The sequence below is a fragment of the Cucurbita moschata genome, unplaced genomic scaffold, assembly GCF_002738365.1.
Source record: "Cucurbita moschata cultivar Rifu unplaced genomic scaffold, Cmos_1.0 Cmo_Scf00021, whole genome shotgun sequence".
NCBI lineage: Eukaryota > Viridiplantae > Streptophyta > Magnoliopsida > Cucurbitales > Cucurbitaceae > Cucurbita > Cucurbita moschata.
This window is the reverse complement of record NW_019268537.1, coordinates 1,117,312-1,135,048: the sequence shown is the minus strand read 5'-3', so window position 1 is coordinate 1,135,048 and position 17,737 is coordinate 1,117,312. Positions and strand designations below refer to the sequence as shown.

General features: G+C 35.5%; 3 protein-coding genes and 9 non-coding genes across 12 annotated transcripts in view; 11 read left to right on the top strand and 1 right to left on the bottom strand.

Annotated features, from left to right (window-relative positions):
* The first annotated feature begins 1,467 nt into the window (after positions 1-1,467).
* On the top strand, positions 1,468-1,539 carry TRNAK-UUU. Its single transcript has one exon. It is a non-coding gene; the product is annotated as a tRNA-Lys (tRNA).
* A 94-nt stretch (positions 1,540-1,633) lies between these two features.
* Positions 1,634-1,705, top strand: TRNAK-UUU. Its single transcript has one exon. It is a non-coding gene; the product is annotated as a tRNA-Lys (tRNA).
* A 102-nt stretch (positions 1,706-1,807) lies between these two features.
* Positions 1,808-1,879, top strand: TRNAK-UUU. Its single transcript has one exon. It is a non-coding gene; the product is annotated as a tRNA-Lys (tRNA).
* Positions 1,880-1,978: 99 nt separating this feature from the next.
* TRNAK-UUU lies at positions 1,979-2,050 on the top strand. Its single transcript has one exon. It is a non-coding gene; the product is annotated as a tRNA-Lys (tRNA).
* Positions 2,051-2,308: 258 nt separating this feature from the next.
* Positions 2,309-2,380, top strand: TRNAK-UUU. The gene has a single exon. It is a non-coding gene; the product is annotated as a tRNA-Lys (tRNA).
* A 103-nt stretch (positions 2,381-2,483) lies between these two features.
* Positions 2,484-2,555, top strand: TRNAK-UUU. The gene has a single exon. It is a non-coding gene; the product is annotated as a tRNA-Lys (tRNA).
* Positions 2,556-2,656: 101 nt separating this feature from the next.
* TRNAK-UUU lies at positions 2,657-2,728 on the top strand. Its single transcript has one exon. It is a non-coding gene; the product is annotated as a tRNA-Lys (tRNA).
* Positions 2,729-2,819: 91 nt separating this feature from the next.
* Positions 2,820-2,891, top strand: TRNAK-UUU. Its single transcript has one exon. It is a non-coding gene; the product is annotated as a tRNA-Lys (tRNA).
* An 88-nt stretch (positions 2,892-2,979) lies between these two features.
* TRNAK-UUU lies at positions 2,980-3,051 on the top strand. The gene has a single exon. It is a non-coding gene; the product is annotated as a tRNA-Lys (tRNA).
* A 700-nt stretch (positions 3,052-3,751) lies between these two features.
* Positions 3,752-9,544, top strand: LOC111458801 (cytochrome P450 714C3-like). Its single transcript, XM_023101621.1, has 7 exons — positions 3,752-4,129; positions 4,848-5,047; positions 5,576-6,223; positions 6,334-6,484; positions 7,429-7,605; positions 8,232-8,395; positions 9,005-9,544. Exons 1-7 carry the CDS (start codon positions 3,841-3,843, stop codon positions 9,110-9,112), a joined length of 1,737 nt encoding a protein of 578 aa, XP_022957389.1. The 5' UTR covers positions 3,752-3,840; the 3' UTR covers positions 9,113-9,544.
* A 945-nt stretch (positions 9,545-10,489) lies between these two features.
* Positions 10,490-14,005, top strand: LOC111458681 (cysteine proteinase inhibitor 12-like). Its single transcript, XM_023101466.1, has 4 exons — positions 10,490-10,885; positions 11,373-11,592; positions 12,299-12,444; positions 13,665-14,005. Exons 1-4 carry the CDS (start codon positions 10,655-10,657, stop codon positions 13,800-13,802), a joined length of 735 nt encoding a protein of 244 aa, XP_022957234.1. The 5' UTR covers positions 10,490-10,654; the 3' UTR covers positions 13,803-14,005.
* A 1,305-nt stretch (positions 14,006-15,310) lies between these two features.
* LOC111458835 (dr1-associated corepressor-like) overlaps positions 15,311-17,737 on the bottom strand; it is a 4,872-nt gene continuing 2,445 nt past the window's right edge. The window contains exons 2-6 of the mRNA XM_023101671.1: positions 17,093-17,165; positions 16,910-17,003; positions 16,522-16,635; positions 16,392-16,446; positions 15,311-16,202 (exon numbers count right to left, since the gene is read on the bottom strand). Of these exons, the coding sequence (XP_022957439.1) occupies positions 15,726-16,202; positions 16,392-16,446; positions 16,522-16,635; positions 16,910-17,003; positions 17,093-17,165 (813 nt within the window). The 3' untranslated portion in view covers positions 15,311-15,725. The remainder of the gene's footprint in view (positions 16,203-16,391; positions 16,447-16,521; positions 16,636-16,909; positions 17,004-17,092; positions 17,166-17,737) is intronic.

Sequence of the window (17,737 nt, the reverse complement as noted above, 5' to 3'; positions counted from 1 at the left end):
TTTTTTTTTTTTTTTTTTTTTTGCATCTGATTCCTCCAAGCGTCTCAACTATATGAACATTAGTACCCTTTTCACTTCCTTTCATTAATTTTAATGTTTATTTTAAAGATAAATATAACCGTGATAATTGTGAAATATTATCTTTATTTTTGTTAATTTTAAAAATATCTCGATGGCTTTTTGTTATGATACGATGATATTGTTTATAAACTCTTATAATTTCAGATTTTAAATGTATAAGTTTATTGAGCTATTTTGTTCATAAATTGATTTTTTCGGAAAAAATTAACGTATTTTCCATAAAAATATTTTGCATACACATTATATGCAATAGCAGCTTCATCATAGAATATGAATCATACCTTAATTTATCATCTTATCATTTGATTCCTTACGAAGTTTTCATCTTATCATTTGATTCCTTACGAAGTTATAAAACGCTGTCGTTTTCAAAACATCATCCAATAATATTATTTATATTATTTTTCTTTTAAAATTTTAAATAAATATACCTGTCTTATATTAGTTATTAAATATATATATATTTACAAAACAAATATTAAATTATAGAATTTGGTTTTGTGCCGAAGGTAACAAGGGTAAAAGGCTCTTATGTTGAATTATAAAAATTGTTTCGATCGAGTTCTCGTGAACTATAAATTGTTATGATCGAAGTCCAATTTTTTTTATATTATTATTGTTGTTTTTTATTTGTTAAAGTGGACCGATATTAAGGAATTATTAAATTTAAACAATTTTATAATTAAAAGGGTTTGATTCTAGAAATTCTAGATAGTTTAGTTACAATTTTGTAGGTTTGGAGCGAGTGATTAATTAAATTGAAACTTGAAGACTGATTGTAACAATTCATATAGTTTAAGGATGAGTCTAATGATATTAGAGATCGTAGCTCCCGTTCGTGAGTTGGGTTGGAACATTTTTTTATACCTAATTCAATTGTACCAGTCATTTTTTTTTCAATCCAACCATGAATTTCTTAGGTTGCTTCGGATTGTTTAGTTCATTTATTCAATTTTTTTAATAAAAATAAAATATTAGTTTAAACAACTTTTTAAACATTCATTTAAATTTCAAAATATATTTTGAAAACTTACCTGAGAAATAATTACAAATAATTTTTATGAGTTGGTAGAGAATAGATAAAAAAAAATAATAAATAAATAAAATATATGTATACAAAATTATATATAATTATGTATATTTTAAAATTAAATTCCATTAAATCCAATTTAATTTTAAGGAAATTTAAGAACTAAGTTAATGAAACTTAAATAAATTCATAATTCGATCAAAATATTTTTGTGTCATCAAGTTTTCTTTTAAACATATCCTTATTGTCGCATACACGAGAAATAATATAAGGGTAAAGATTTCCAATACAATGTTTTAGCATAATTTAATAGAATTATTATAAATAACTAGCCGAGCCTCAAATTATATAACCAAGCCGTCTTAGCTCAGTGGTAGAGCGCGTGGCTTTTAACCACGTGGTCGTGGGTTCGATCCCCACAGACGGCGAAGTATTTTATACTGTAAATAATCTTTCCTCTTTTTTATAGTTTGTTTTACTCTAAATTTTCGAAAGTAATCTACTTTCTCATTTCACAACCGAGCTGTCTTAGCTCAGTGGTAGAGCGCGTGGCTTTTAACCACGTGGTCGTGGGTTTGATCCCCACAGATGGTGAAGTATATTTTATACTACTCTAAATAATCTTTTTGCTCTTTTTTATAGTTTTTTTTACTATAAATTTTCGAAATATAATCTACTTTCCTATTTCACAATCAAGCCGTCTTAGCTCAGTGGCAGAGCGCGTGACTTTTAACCACGTGGTCGTGGGTTTGATCCCCACAAACGGCGAAGTATTTTATACTCTAAATAATCTTGTTTCCTCTTTTTTATAGTTTTTTTTTACTATAAATTTTCGAAACATAATCTACTTTCTTATTTCACAATTGAGCTGTCTTAGCTCAGTGGTAGAGCGCGTGGCTTTTAACCACGTGGTCGTGGGTTTGATCCCCATAGATGGCGAAGTATTTTATACTACTCTAAAGTTTCCTCTTTTTTATAGTTTTTTTTACTATAAATTTTCGAAACATAATCTACTTTCTTATTTCACAACCGAGCCGTCTTAGCTCAGTGGTAGAGCGTGTGGTTTTTAACCACGTGGTCGTCGCTTTGAATCCCCACAGACGGCGGAATATTTTATACTACTCTAAATGATCCTGTTTCCTTTTGTTTTTACTATAAATTTTCGAAAAATATTCTACTTTCCCAATTCACAACCGAGCTGTCTTAGCTCAGTGGTAGAGCGCGTGGCTTTTAACCACGTGGTCATGGGTTCGATCCCCACAGACGGCGAAGTTATTTTATACTACTCTAAATAATCTTGTTTCCTCATTTTTATAGTTTTTTCTTACTATAAATTTTCGAAATGTAATCTACTTTCTTATTTTACAACCGAGTTGTCTTAGCTCAGTGGTAGAGCGCGTGGCTTTTAACCATGTGGTTGTGGGTTCGATCCCCACAGACGGCGAAATATTTTATACTACTCTATATAATCTTGTTTCCTCTTTTTTATAGCTTTTTTTACTATAAATTTTCGAAACATAATCTACTTTCTTATTTCACAATCGAGCCGTTTTAGCTCAGTGGTAGAGTGCGTGGTTTTTAACCACGTGGTCGTCGGTTCGATCCCCACAGACGGCGGAATATTTTATACTACTCTAAATGATCCTGTTTTCTTTTGTTTTTACTATAAATTTTCGAAAAATATTCTACTTTCCCAATTCACAACTGAGCCGTTGTAGCTCAGTGGTAGAGCGTGTGGCTTTTAACCACATGGTCGTGGGTTCGATCCCCACAGACGGCGAAGTATTTTATACTACTCTACTCTTTTTTATAGTTTTTTCTTACTATAAATTTTCGAAACGTAATCTACTTTCTTATTTCACAACCGAGCCGTCTTAGCTAAGTGGTAGAGTGCGTGGCTTTTAACCACGTGCTCGTGGGTTCGATCCCCACAGATGGCGAAACAATTTATAAACTTCATAAAATTTTCCGTAAAATAATCTCCCATCCTTTTTTTACCATTATTATTTTATACAATAATGTCTATAATTTTAATGAATTTTAAATTGAGTTTTTTTTTTACCATAAATATATTCTATTTTGTTTCATTTAAATTATAAAATTTCATTTTTTATTCTAATATTAAAGTGAAAGTGATATACATATTCAACTTAAATAAAAAGGAATAGATGCTTAACTCGTAAATAGAGAGTTTTTCATATATTTAGTTGCTCGATCTCCCATTTAAAATTTTATCCAAAATAAGTATCGTTTTATAACAATCTACCATGTTTAATAATTAGTAAACAATTAATATAGGTTCGTTGATTAATGCATCTACTAATTATTTTGAGATCGAAAATTCAAATATTCATCTTCAGTATAACGAATAAAAAAATATATCAATAAACATGCGTTAGTACATTTAGCACGTAGGAGTAAATAAAAAATATATATAACAAAAATTATACCATAAGTTAAACATGTAGATTCGACTATAGTTTAATAAAAAAAATTATCCTAAAAAATAAAAAATGAATAAAACTTCCAATATTCCATCCACGTGGTGCAATATAAACCAATTACTGAACACTTAACATACACCTGGCCGCAGAAGATTCACTTCTCGTAAAGTCGGCAAAACTATCGCCATAATCGCGGCGGCGGGTTGGCGGCTTAGAAAGTGAAAAAAAAAAGAAAGCGCTGAAGTTCTTACAGTTTAGTTCGCTTTCCTTTCCACCGATGAGAAAATGAGCTCGAAATGCGACGGCACTACTCCTCTCAACGTCATCGAAATACTTCTCCGATCGGAATCTTCCCAGAACTGTATCTCCGAAGAGAAGTCCCGGATTCTTGGGGATTTCGTCACTCGCGAAGTCAATGTGTTCCTCTGGTTTTCTCTCATCGCCATCACTGTGGTTCTGATCGGCAAGGTTGTTGAACTCTTCAGATTGTGGTCGAAGGCGAAGCAACTTCCCGGACCTCCTAGTCCGTCTTTCTGCGGTCACTCAAATGTCATTTCGCGCCGGAATCTCACGGGTGAGTTGTAAATTGAATGTGATCTATGCGTTTTTGGCTTGTTTGATTCTGAAGCATGTGGTTTTTATCGTGGAAGGAGAATGGATGGAAGAGGAGTTATGTTTTTCTTGATTTGCTTAGGCTGCTGCAAATTTTTTTTAGGATTCGATAAAATTGAATCTAAATTCCATTTGAGCGGTTATTGGATGCCGATTGGAGGCAACAACTCGTGTGTTAAAATTTGGAGCAACTGGACCGTTCCTGTACTGTTTATTGTTAAGAAATAAAATTCAGTTGATGAGATGAAATTTTTAAATGCTCCCGTGGGACAACAAAAAATAGCACGTCTGAATGGGAAGAGATGGTAAAAGGAAAGTAATAACAAAAATCCTCAGTGGCTCGTGCATCGAGTTGATCCAAAAGAATACCTTCTATTTGCTTCTGAACGGCGCAAGGGAGAGGGTAAGCCACGGCAGTTTTTCATTGGAGTGATATCGTTCTAATCAAATATCCGAAATAACTTCCAATAAGGTCCGAGTTTGTCAAGTGCAATCACGGTCAAGGAATGAATATCAGTTCTAATTATGAGGATCGAGGATCATATCCTGCTTCTAATTGCTTATATCAGTAAATTTTGTTTATTTACTTGGCCCCTCATAAATCTGATCTTCCAAGATGGCATGGCATCTGGTATTTACTCATATTTCCTCTGAAATTGCTTTACTCTTTTGTCCTGTAGATCTATTATATGACTCTCATAAAAAATATGGACCAGTCGTCAAGCTATGGTTGGGTCCCATGCAGCTTTTGGTGTCTGTAAAGGAGCCAGCTCTTCTCAAAGAAATTCTGGTAAAGGCCGAGGATAAATTGCTTTTGACAGGAAGGGCATTCAGATTGGCATTTGGGCGTTCAAGCCTCTTTACTTCCTCTTTAGAGAAGGTACAAGTCTTGTACTTCCCCTCTTGTGTTTTATTCAAATTTCTTGTAAGGCCATAAATGTCAGGGTATATAACTGATTGATTTTTGTGGGAGCAGAAATAGATGGTGTCTCTCATTCAATCATTTGATCAATAGGAAATATTATTATATTAGTATATTAGTATATTAGTAAAGATCGAGTCATTTGTTTGAGGAGAGTAATAATTTTCTTCTTCATATGATTTTTTTTCTTAATGTTTGAAGTATGAATTGCGATCTCATTAACCGGAGTCCTGTAGGCTGTAAGAATGTGCCTTTTGAGTTTTGATTTCTGTATGTTATGGACCTAGTTACGTGTCGTGTCTGGAGGAGCTGCTCTAGGCAGCCATGTAATCATCTGTTTAGGGTGGAGGCCAGAACATATTAGATTGAATCCAATTTCTTCTTGTTTTCCTTATCATGTAATTATTTCATGGTGATATAAATGACATAATTGTGTTAAGACTCTTGAATTAGTGCTGATTATCTTATTTTTTGTCTCAAGTACAGGTGCAAAACAGAAGACGGTGGCTAGCAGAAAAGTTAGATGAAATATTGTTCCAGAGAGCTAATGTTTTTCCTGCAAAGGCTGTGGATTGTTCTGTAGGGAGAGTGCAAGATATTATGATTGAAGAAAGTGTAGATTGTAATAAGGTTTCTCAACATTTGGCTTTTACATTGTTAGGGTGCACACTTTTTGGGGATGCTTTTTTGGGTTGGTCCAAGGCAACCATCTATGAGGAACTTCTGATGATGGTTGCAAAAGATGCCAGCTTTTGGGCCTCCTACAGAGTTACTCCTTTCTGGAAACAAGGATTCTGGCGGTACCAGCGCTTGTGCATGAAATTGAAATGCTTAACACAAGATATTGTTCAGCAATGTAGAAAACATTGCAAGCTCTCCTCTCACTCCCAGAATCAGAACCTTCAAAATGAAATCAAAAGTACTGGTTTGGAGGCTGAATTTGTCATACCACGGTGTCCTGCTACGGAGATGCGTAATAGCTGTTTCTTTTATGGTCTTCATGATCAGGTTAATCCTAATGAAGAACCAATTGGAAATATTATGGGTGTGATGTTTCATGGATGTCTAACTACCGCAAATTTGATTGCTTCCATTTTGGGAAGGCTTGCCACAAATCCTGAAATACAAGAAAAGGTAATTTTTTTTGTTAAATTGTTCTATCAATTGATTTATGAGTCATTTTTCACATTAATGGACTAAATAGTTGGTATTCTAAAGAGTTGGAATAATTCATCTTCATACAGATCAACTCAGAACTAAATATAGTACAACAGGGCTCGGTGAAAGATCACCAGAAAAATGTTGATAACATGCCACTTCTGTTGGCAACTATATATGAATCTGCTCGTCTTCTGCCAGCAGGGCCTCTGTTACAAAGATGTTCACTCAAACAAGGTATCTCACTTCTTTTATAGCTTGTTGTGTACTGAGAATCTATAGCTGCTTTATGGAAAGTAGTAGTGCATTGGTCCTTTTCGGTCTTTTTATTGGACATTAAGATGAGGTGCCAAGGCATTGATAATTGCCGACTCATGCCTTTTAGTTTGATATATTTCGCTCTCAAAATTTATTATTTTTGGCTAATATAGGGATGGTGGGTATAGACCTAATGAATACGTATGGGTTGTGAGTTCAAGTACAGCTACCATCTACTTATAGTATTCTCATTATGTGTTTTATTTTATTTTACTGGTTAAAATACCATTTTCGTCCTTGTAATTTGGAACTCATTCTATTTTAGTCTGCGTGCTTTTAAATGTCAAAAATTAGTCTCCGTACAATAAATCTTAAATTTTGTTTCTTATGAAGTTAATTTTTATTGAGTTCAGATAAATAATAATAATAATAATATTTTTTATTTAAGAAAGGATACAATGTGAATATCTTTCCCTAGTTTATAGATGGAAGACTAATAGTGACTAATTTCTTTTTAAGAAAAGTTAACCATAAACTAATTATAGGGGCTAACTATAATATTTATTGAATGTGAGACTAATTTTGGACCTTTGGAACTTGAAATTACATGGATTGAAATAAAACAAGTTTCAAATTAGGACTGAAATGGTATCTAATCCATTTTCAGTGTCGTGTTACAGAGTCAATAGCTTTTTTTGTAAGATTAGCCAAGTTGCATTTAAACAACCTTAACCTAATGCATACATATGGTTGCATTTTAAATCTACTTTTCCTCGTCACATCTTGATTTTCATCCAAGTAAACTGCTTGTGAATGATTTTCGGCTTCATGGTCATACATCTGCCAGTATTGTAGACTACTCTTGACCTTCATTGCTTTTCACTGCTTGTTTAGTCACCTCTTTCTTTTTCTGCTGCACCCAGATTTAGTCCTAAAGACTGGTATAACCATACCGGCCGGAACTTTAGTTGTTGTACCTTTAAAATTGGTACAAATGGATAGTTCAAGTTGGGGAAGTGATGCGGATAAGTTCAATCCCTACCGTTTTTTATCAGTGGCTTGTAATGGCGCTGCTACGAGTCAGCGAACATCACTTGCAGGTAAGTTACTACACGCTTAAGGATTTCATGCTTGCATAATCTACTACCTTACAACTCAGTCCACTTTTGCTTAGCTTCTTCCTTTGGAACTCTTCAAAATGTGGAACTCTTTTGTCTTTTCATTTGAAAGAGGTCTATGAAATTTTATTGGTTATTGTTCCAATTCCGTCACTGATATATTCGCATCTAAACACATTCAACATTGAGTTTAACTTATTGCACGACCGGGTGGGCTAATCAGTTTAGTGGGGAGTTGGCTATGTTTTGATTTTTGAGTAATATGACTCATGAGTGACTGTGAACAAGACTTCATTTTTTGGGACTCTATCAGAGTAGAGGATGTAATACAAAGTCTTTGATGTTCGTCTTTTTTGTTTATTGCCTTTTCTTTTCTTTTTTTTGGGAATGCATTTCTAGAGTTCCATTTCTTTTAATTTTGGTCTATAAGTTCTATTTGGATTGGGTTTTTGTCCACCCAGACGCATTATTTTCCTTTATATTTAACCACTTAAGAAAAAAGCATACAAAAGAAAAATGCAATTTGAATTTTTTATAAAGGTTGTGGTGTCAGCACAATTTATTGCAATAAAATAGTCTAGATTGCGTCTTAATGTGTCGTGATGCAGGAGAAAATGCTGGGGACGAAGGAGAGAGCTCCTTTGTTTTGAACGATCCAACCGGCAATGTTGCCTTTCTTCCCTTTGGCTTTGGTGCACGTTCCTGTGTTGGTCGGAAATTTATCCTACAGGGAGTAGCAACACTGTTTGCCTCTTTGCTCGCCAACTACGAGGTTGGTAGTTTTTTTTTTTATTATTATATATATATATAAATATTAAACGGTTGTAAAGCAAATATCCTACAACACAAAAATTCTTGCTTCTCAACAGTGAATAAAAAATAGATTGATTGAGTTAGGCGGTTGAAAAGACCATGTAAATAATAAAAGGCTTAGATGAATTCATCACGTGGCCATTTACCTAGAATTTAATATCCTATATGTCACTTTGACAACCAAATGTAGAAGGTTCAGGTAGTTGTGTTAATAAAGGTGTGTGCAAGTTGGCTCGGACACTTGCAGATATCAACAAAAAAAAGAAAAAAAAAGAAAAACTAACATGTTATTGTTAACAATGAAGATAGAGTAAATTGATTGAGTTCTACTTTCATGTCATTCTCCTTGTCCTCATCTTTTGTTTTGGGAAATTCACCAAGTTGTGCTCTCTTTTCCAGTACATTTTAGAATATATTAAACGTTTGGATTCACCTTAGTCTAAAAACTTAAGCTGTGTTTTTGGAACTGTGGCTTTCGAAGTAGTTGGTGACGCCCTGAATCTTGAGCCATTTTTAGAAGTCATTGAATGGTTTCATTGACTTTTGCCCTTTTCATCACAAATTGTAGATAAAACTTCAGTCAGGATCCAAGAATGACTCGAAGCTGTCATCAAATACCTCTGCATCACAAATGCTTCCGAATTCGAAGATAGTCTTCGCAAGGAGGAACAGCTAAAGAACAAGTAGCTAAAAGCTCACACCCACATAGGATGTAATATATGTATTTCAGGTCAATTTACTAACATTCTATCTGAACAGTTCTTATGGGGAAGTTCTGTATCTTTTTCCCCCGACTCGTAATGGGAGGCTGAGACACATGCTTTTTCCCTCCCTACGCTTATAGGAGCTCGAGCACTGCCTTTTCGCTGTTTTATCACGTGTTTTTTAAGCGCTCGAGTTCTATTATTCTGCGGGGCCTTATACTTCCCCATCTTTAGATTCTGAATTGTCTCAAGTGTCTAGGATAGTTCAACAAGTTTCTTCTTCTTCTGTTTTTATCTCTCTCCATAAAGGAAGGGTTTATTGTGTATTACAATGTGTACTGAACAATGCTGGACTCAGACTCAATGTACCATGTTTGTTGCATATATAATCTCCAACGACTGCATAGCATTTTCTTTTCCCTCTGGTTCTCTTCGATTGTATGATTAAAGATGGAGTATCTTTAGGTGTTGCATTTTATTATGTTATTATTTTGACTTGCAATTGGACTGTGTTATCCTTTTGACCCTCGGAGGTAGAGATGTCTACACGGTGGGAACGGGGAAGCCTTCTCCATTCTTGCCTCGTTCTCGCTTCTTATTTCATTTTTCATATTTATATAATTTTTCATTTATTTTTTTGGTGCAATTTTTTCACTATATAATATATAGATATACACACACCAGTGTAACTGAGTGAGGATTGTTGGATGAAAGTGTCCCACATTGGTTAATTTAGGAAATGATCATGGGTTTATAATCTAAGAATACACTCTCCATTGGTATGAGGCCTTTTGGGGAAGCCCAAAACAAAGCCATACCACTGTGGAGAGTCGTGTTCCTCTAACAAGGATTAGGGTAGGATTTGAGTGAGGAACGAGATAGGAAATTTAACTCCCGTTCTCATTTAACTAATTATTTCCTTAATTTTTTTTTGCCTCATTTGAGGTATAACGTACAAGATCAACTCGGATCTTGTGAATTAAATAAATATCTCTATTTGGAGGGTTCTAGACATCGTATAAATAGTGGAAAGACTGGTTGAATGATTTAAAGAAAAATTAAATGTCAAATATTTAAATAGCGGTCCCTATATTCAATAGTTCTTCTATTATTTACTAGTGTTAGTGTTCAAAGGATATAAAAAGGTTTGGTTTATTTACCAAATTTTGGTGGAAAATATTCAAAATATGAAATACTTTGCTTAAATCATTTATTTGTAGGTATAAATAAATAAAATTAAGTCCTAATTCTTTTTTTCATTATTATAAAAATTGTACCACGTGGAATTATTTTTATTTTTATTTTTTAAACAATTAATATACTGTAATAAAGCAACTAAAAGAAATTGATTCGTTTCCCAACAAGTAAACGCTTCGTGGAGCAGTTTCTCGATTGGCACGAATTCACGTTCTCACCCTCGTGGCGCCAAGAGAGAGTCCCGTTCAATATCTTACAGCGAAGGAATTTCACACAATCGACCGATAAATGAGGAATAGTTGAACCACTTCTCTGTGATGAAAAACGATTCTTCGATTTGGTTTTCTTCATCGACGTTTTTGCTGTTGTTGTTGCTCTCTTGGATCGTTCTTGCAGGAAACGCATCAGCTCACTTTTGCGCCCAACAAGACGATCCACTGCTGATGGCGTCCACACTTGGAGGCGTGCACGATTCTCAGGGAGCTTCCAACTCCGCCGATTTCGATGAACTCGCTCGTTTTGCCGTTGATGAACACAACAAGAAAGAGGTAAACCGCTTCTCTCATTCTCTCTGTTTAAATGAGTTTGTTTTGTACTCGGATGTTTATTTTGTCACGTTTCGTTGATTCTTGTTGATGGCGTGTGTGCTGTTAGTTCCCGATCTTGTTCTACTTGTGTTTTTCTATGGATATATGTGTATCAGGTTAGTTCGCGATTGTGGATTTTGTATTCACTTGTTCTGCTTTTTGGTGCGATCGGTTTCTGTCGGAGTCGATGATTAGTATCCAAATGTGTGGAACTAGAACTGTAGGATTCTCATCGTCTTCCCGATGACTAAGTAGGAAACTTTCCTTTGACATATATCTATAATAAATTCTAAGGCGTTTGAAATTTCTAAATTTGATACCCACAAGCATAGTATTATTAAAAGGTCATCTTGTTCCTATCTATTTTCATTCAACTGTAGTAACACACACATACTTGAACTTGTGTTATACATGTCTACGATGTATTTATCTTCCCATTCCTTTGCAGAATTCGCTTCTTGAGTTTGTGAGAGTGGTGAAGGCGAAAGAGCAGGTAGTAGCTGGTACACTGCACCATCTTACTGTTGAGGTTGCTGATGCTGGTAAAAAGAAGCTGTATGAAGCTAAGATCTGGGTGAAGTCATGGATGAATTTTAAAGAATTGCAGGAGTTCAAGCATGCAGGCGATGCCCCCTCGTTTTCTCCTTCTGATCTTGGTGCAAAGAAAGGTGGCTGACATTCTTTAACTTATGCAGTGTTGTTTCATTTACAGTTTAAATTATAGCTTTGAATATACATCCAATGTCGAATGCATTGTGCGGAATTTGTGGACTCAATATTGTCCTTGTATGCCTGGGCTCAGAAAGGCTTTTGATTTTTTTTATCCTCCTCCTCGTACTCGCCATTCTGGCATCTTACCTTCCATGAACACGAGCTCTGCTATTCCCCTGATTTTAGTAGGTGCCTATTAGATCAGCATCATCGGGATCTTTTTCACTAGTGGTTTTTCTTGCACCTCTAGTGTGGAGAGTCAAGAGTCCCAAGGAAATCAGGGTCGCAGCCAGCACTTGCACCTTGCTCTTCTAATAATAAACTATAGGAGGTTCTTTTTGGTTGTCCTTCATGACTTCAACTTGCAGGCCGATAACATCTGAAATTACGGTTTTCAATCATTTCTGATTTATTAAGGATTGATATTCTAGTTCGTGTGAACCTACTTGCATCAACCACTATTTAGCTAATGGTAGTATCTATCTTACAGAGTATAAGCCGTCCACTGCGATTAGTGTTTTTACATGAGCTTATTAACATTCTTGTATGGATGTTTATATTCTTATAGACCATAAAAGCTGTAACTTGTTGGAAATCCTTGTAACTGCTTTTTCAGATAATCATTGTTATTTATCTATATTATTGACCATGGTTAGAAATTAGGTGATCATCCTCAGGGATGGCGAGAAGTGCCACCACATGATCCCCATGTTCAGGATGCTGCACAGCATGCTCTTCGGACCATTCAGCAGAGGTCTAATTCTCTACTCCCCTATGAACTGCTGGAGATCGTACATGCAAAGGCAGAGGTAAGTGCATTATGGTTCTTTTGTATTATATTTTGTTTCAATGCTGAAGTTTTCACGACTGTGGAGTTGATCTATTGTGTCAAGAATGCTTTTTCTTCTTGCATAACTGAAGCTTTTGTCATTTTTTAAGAAAAACAAATTTCATTGATAAAATGAAATAAGAGGAGCAAATTCTTCCATTCCTCTTGCCCCGAAGTGACCAGAGAAAAACTCTATTTGTTGTAGGGGGTTTGTCGATAAGCCAGCACCAATTGGTTTATGATACTTTTTCTTATTTTAGTTGGAAAATACGTTTTTGGAGAGGGCACATGGGAAGGGGAGAGGGTAGCGATGACGACAAGGTTAAAATGGAGAGGGAAGAGAGCTAACATGGCGGGCAGTTTTCAATTGGCTGGTTTTCAATTGGCTGGTTTTCAATAGTCTTAGTGGATCGACAGACTGATCGTCAATTTTGCCAAAATAGAAAACTAAGGTTGACCAACGATAGCATAAAATGGACCAACTGGATTCAATTTCGGCCAATCAAGTCGGTTTTCGGTCCAAATGTGTTCACCCCGTTATAGCATTTCACAAGTTAGTTTCCTTAGATAAGCATCCTTCCAAACACTTTCATTCTTTATTTTATATTTTAGACGTTTATGATTGACGATAAAGTTACCTTCGCCTGATTTATCTGTCCCTTAAGGTATCTGAGTCCGAATTTTTGTAGGATTCACTTATTAACAATTCACTGCATTTTCACCCCTTTGTTTTAAAGCTTTTACAGTAAGTTCATTTTGATTACCTCAACTTTTAATCTACCACTTACTTCAAACTAAATACTAATGACATTCCCCCCGAGAGAAAGGTAAGTTGATCAAAGTATTGGAAAATAGCAGATTTAGATCTGAGACGTTCATTCAATACCCCCATATCTGTAGTTTATGAAAATTTTCTATCACAAATCTGGTCGAGTTCTATTTAATTTATTATTATATATGTATATATAATGCTAATGGAGGGATGTAGTCTAGATAATCTATTCTACCTCGATTGGATGGAGTTATTGTTTACGTTTTATTCTTTTATGTAATCGTTTTAGCTTTTACATTAGTTACTCTTAATTGTGTTAGCTGCTTAGTATACAAAGCTGTTTACTCTGTTAATCCAAAGTTAATAAAGATTTGAGGTATTCTTTGGAAAATTCCACGCCATGAAGCCTCATAATGCTATAAAAACAGGTGATTGAAGATGCTGCAAAGTTTGATTTGCTACTAAAGCTCAAGAGAGGGAGTAAAGAAGAAAAGTTCAAGGTGGAGGTCCACAAGAACAATGAAGGTAACTTCCTTCTCAATCAGATGGTGCCAGATCAGTCGTAAGCGAGCTTCGAATGCACAATAAAATAAAATAAAATGAAGGTAACGAGTGAGTTTATGTAATGATATAATATTTGCATTTGCTTCCTTTAAAGCTGTATCCTATGCAAACTTTAACCTTGCCTTCTGAACCTTTGTGACTTGTATCTCCGCATATAATGCTATATGATAAAATATGGAGCCACCTGTTTATTAGGTATCGGATCTTTGATTTTCTTTTCTGGTTTCGCTTTTGCTATTTTGTGCTTGGTTTAATGATTTGATGATATTTTTTTGTTTAGGTGGAATAATAATCTAATTGGAGAACCGATGTATTTATAATTTATAAAGTCTAACTCAGACTAAATTAATGATTTTTGAACAAAATTAAAATTTGTGCTTATAATAAAATTTTTATGAATAATCTCCATGGTATATAGTGTGATGTCCCACGGGAACAAATCACCCCGTGTAGAAACCTTCCTCTAGCAGACGTGTTTTAAAGCCTTGAGGGGAAGCTTAAAGAGGACAATATCTGCTAGCGGTAGATCTGAGTTGTTACAAATGGTATATCTGGGTCGTTATAAATGGTATCAGAGCCAGACACCGGACGATGTGTCAGCCTTCTCGCTACCGGACGATGTGTCAGCCTTCTCGCTGTTCCCCGAAGGGGGTAGACACGAGGCGGTGTGCCAGTAAGCACGCTGGTCCTAAAGGGGGTGGATTTAGGGGCGGTCCCACATCGATGGGAGGAAGGAAAGAGTGACAGCGAGGATGCTGGGCCCCAGCCCCAAAGGGAGGTGCCCGAAGGGGGGTGGATTATGAAGTCCCACTTAGGGGAGGAGAACAAATCACCCTAGAGGGTGGAAGCCTTCCCCTAGCAGACGCATTTTAAAGTCTTTAGGGACCCTCCCATATTTTCCTAGCAGCATTTTAAAGTCTTGAGGCATTTTAAAGCCTTTAGGGGAAAGCCAAAAGAGGATACCCTCCCATATTTCCCTATTTTAAAGTATTGAGGGGAAGTCCGAAAGGAAAAGTCCGAAAGAGAAAGCCCAAAGAGGATACCCTACCACATTCCCCTAGCAGACGGATTTTAAAGTCTTGAGGGGAAGTCCAAAAGAGAAAGCCCAAAAAGGATACCCTAACAAACGCATTTTAAAGCCTTGAGGGAAAGCCCGAAAGGGAAAGCCCAAAGAAGATAATATCTGCTAGTATTTATCAAACCAAGGGGATGGATTTTAAATACTATACTGTATACCTCAACCTAATGAACACATTAATCTAGTCAATTATAAAGATTGACTTATAAGAACGGAAATTCAATACTATGATAGTTAAATTTGATAAAATGGATCCTTTTTATTTCATTTTCATATCCAATTGGTATAGGTAGACGTTCTATAGGAAAAATTGCTATCTCCCCAATAATTAAAAAAAAAAAAGAAAAAAAAAAGCAATTTAATGATAATAAAGTCTTAAGGTCAATGCATCTTCTGATTCTATGCAATCTTGAGCAATGGCAACAACACCCATGGAATTCAATGCTGGAATACCAACTAAAATATGGTTATCTTAAGTAAATTAATTAGCATATTTCAGCTTCCAACAAGGGAAAAGAAAAAAGAAAAAAAGAGTACAGTCCTACCCTTACACCAAGGTTAACTCTCTTCACATGGATTACATAATGAACAAGCTATAACTTTTCAACAGCTACAGACCTAATGTTAGATCGATAAATCATTTGCTTAGAACATTAAGAAGAAGAAGAAAAAAAATCAGAAAATGATGAACTACATAGGCCATTGTAACAGATTGAACTCCAATCTCTGATTCTTCTTATTTTCTTTGCCTACGTTAAACTGACCTCCTCCCTTCCTATGTAGTTTGCTTCAACTAACAGGTTTTTCTCAGCACATTCAAGGCTGGCCGGCCGGACTGCCGATCAGGTTACTCCTCTTCATCATAATCTTCCTCTTCCTCGTCTACTCTTGTGCTGAGATGTGCATATTGGAGAGGGTCAATTGCCATTTTGTCCACATCAGAGAGAGGCCAGGCAGGGAATTCGTCAGCTGCTTTAGCCTCGGACTCGGTAGTAGTAGGCTCAGCTGGTTCTACAGGTACATCTGACTTTGCTGCTGGCGCAGTCTTCGAGTCTTTGCTAGCATTGACATCGGCATTAAGATCGATGTTTTGGATAGTTTGATTGTCTTTGCCTACTTCTTTTGGTGTTTCACTAGGCTCAATGTGAGGCTCCATGTGCACATCTTGGTTGGGGTTCTTGTTCGTGTTCTCTATAGATGTGCAAGGGTCGACGTCGGGGTTAGGTTGGAAGTTGTCCTTTTCGACTGATCGAGCAGGTCGTCCACGACCCCGTCCTCGCCCCCTTCCTCTTCCTCTACCAGTGCTACCATGGCTCATGTCATGCTGGGGGAGAAAAAGGAAACAAATCACTTTCTCATTCTAAGTGAGATTCATCTTTCCAGTCCAATGAACATTATGCATTTGATGACACCACAAGAATGACAACAACTATTTCTTGGGTCTTAGTTTTTTTCTGTCCACGTCAAAGAAAATAAATACCGAGTCGATTCGTTAGGAGGAAAGAATAATTACCGTCTTGCTCTTCTTCATCTCATCAATGTCATTGCTTTCATCAGCAAGGGGTTTCCTGATCAGATATTAAGAACGTTTAGTTATCCATGGATCTTAACAAAATAGGAACATGAAAATAAGAAAATCATACCTCCTTTTTCTATCATCAACAGCACCATCAGAATGACCATGACCATAATCTGGAACCCGACTAACAATATCCCTCAGAAAATCGAAAACACTATAGCTTTGTACACAGTGCTTTCTGTAATAAAAGTTAAGAAATAATGTTAAGACAAATTGATGGCCAAAAACATAACAATCAAGTTCGGGGACACAAACAAGGAAGGGGAAACAGAGCATGTATTTGATACCAATTACCAATAGGGTGGTAGAGTAACCCAAGGGATTAACTAGTTAGATGCTAAAGGTAAGTTCAAACCAAAAATCTAAAACACAAAAACTGTAAATTTTTCTGAGTTTGAAGGCACGGCTGTCATGAAACTTCATAAAATAAGTCGGATAAAATATGCCCTTACAGGTGCAACGAGTTCATTGTCTTCGCTCCTCTTTGTAGAGTTATCTCATATGTACGGTCACACAGGTCTTGCAGGAACAGTTCCAATGCTTTAGCTGGTATTCATGTACAAGATACATTAGCAATCATATATTTCTTAAATGGAACACCGTATGACATTAAACACTCTGTAAGATTTGCTTACAAACTAAAACGGGCACTGCAAGTGCTATCTTTCCAACGTCCTCATCTGCTTGCATTATCTTTTTAATTCGTGCCTGCCAAATTTTATCATTAATCAGATAACAAAATACTGATGATCATAACCGGATTTAAGGATTCAATTGAAAGTTTAAAGTTCAATTGAAATGAACGGTTCTTCACACTTTAATTGAAGAATATCTATTCAAAAAGTTAAGCTCTTTGAAAGTTTCTTATAAACCTTCCAAAACATAAAACCCTAAAGCAACTTAAATCATCAAGTAAAAGCCAAGCCATAATATGTCCAAAAGAGGGCCTCTTTTGATCCTCAACGACTACAAGGTAAAGCAACAGCAAGACCAATGGAGTCTTAATTCATTCAGTGATTTGACATCAATTCATAACATAGTGAGCTACAATTCTTCACAAGGTTCCAAGAAATCATTTGAGTATCATTTAATGACGGACCACGGATGGGAATAAAATAGAGATTGTTGAAGAACACCCTTAGGAAGTGATCAAATGTTTCCTTTGCATTCTATGTTGAGATTCATTTTATTTTACTTATTTAATGAAAAAATACAAAAGGCATATCAAAAAAAAAAAAAAAAAAAAAAAAAAAAAAAAAAAAAAAAAAAAAAAAAAAAAA

What these genes read in the sequence shown, in the direction of transcription:
- LOC111458801 (XM_023101621.1), top strand. Translation starts at nt 3,841, where the DNA reads ATGAGCTCGAAATGCGACGGCACTACTCCTCTCAACGTCATCGAAATA. An exon ending in TTCGCGCCGGAATCTCACGG is followed by an intron (nt 4,130 to 4,847) that starts GTGAGTTGTAAA and finishes TTTGTCCTGTAG; the next exon opens with ATCTATTATATGACTCTCAT. An exon ending in AAGATGTTCACTCAAACAAG is followed by an intron (nt 6,485 to 7,428) that starts GTATCTCACTTC and finishes TGCTGCACCCAG; the next exon opens with ATTTAGTCCTAAAGACTGGT.
- LOC111458681 (XM_023101466.1), top strand. Translation starts at nt 10,655, where the DNA reads ATGAAAAACGATTCTTCGATTTGGTTTTCTTCATCGACGTTTTTGCTG. An exon ending in ATGAACACAACAAGAAAGAG is followed by an intron (nt 10,886 to 11,372) that starts GTAAACCGCTTC and finishes ATTCCTTTGCAG; the next exon opens with AATTCGCTTCTTGAGTTTGT. An exon ending in TCGTACATGCAAAGGCAGAG is followed by an intron (nt 12,445 to 13,664) that starts GTAAGTGCATTA and finishes CTATAAAAACAG; the next exon opens with GTGATTGAAGATGCTGCAAA.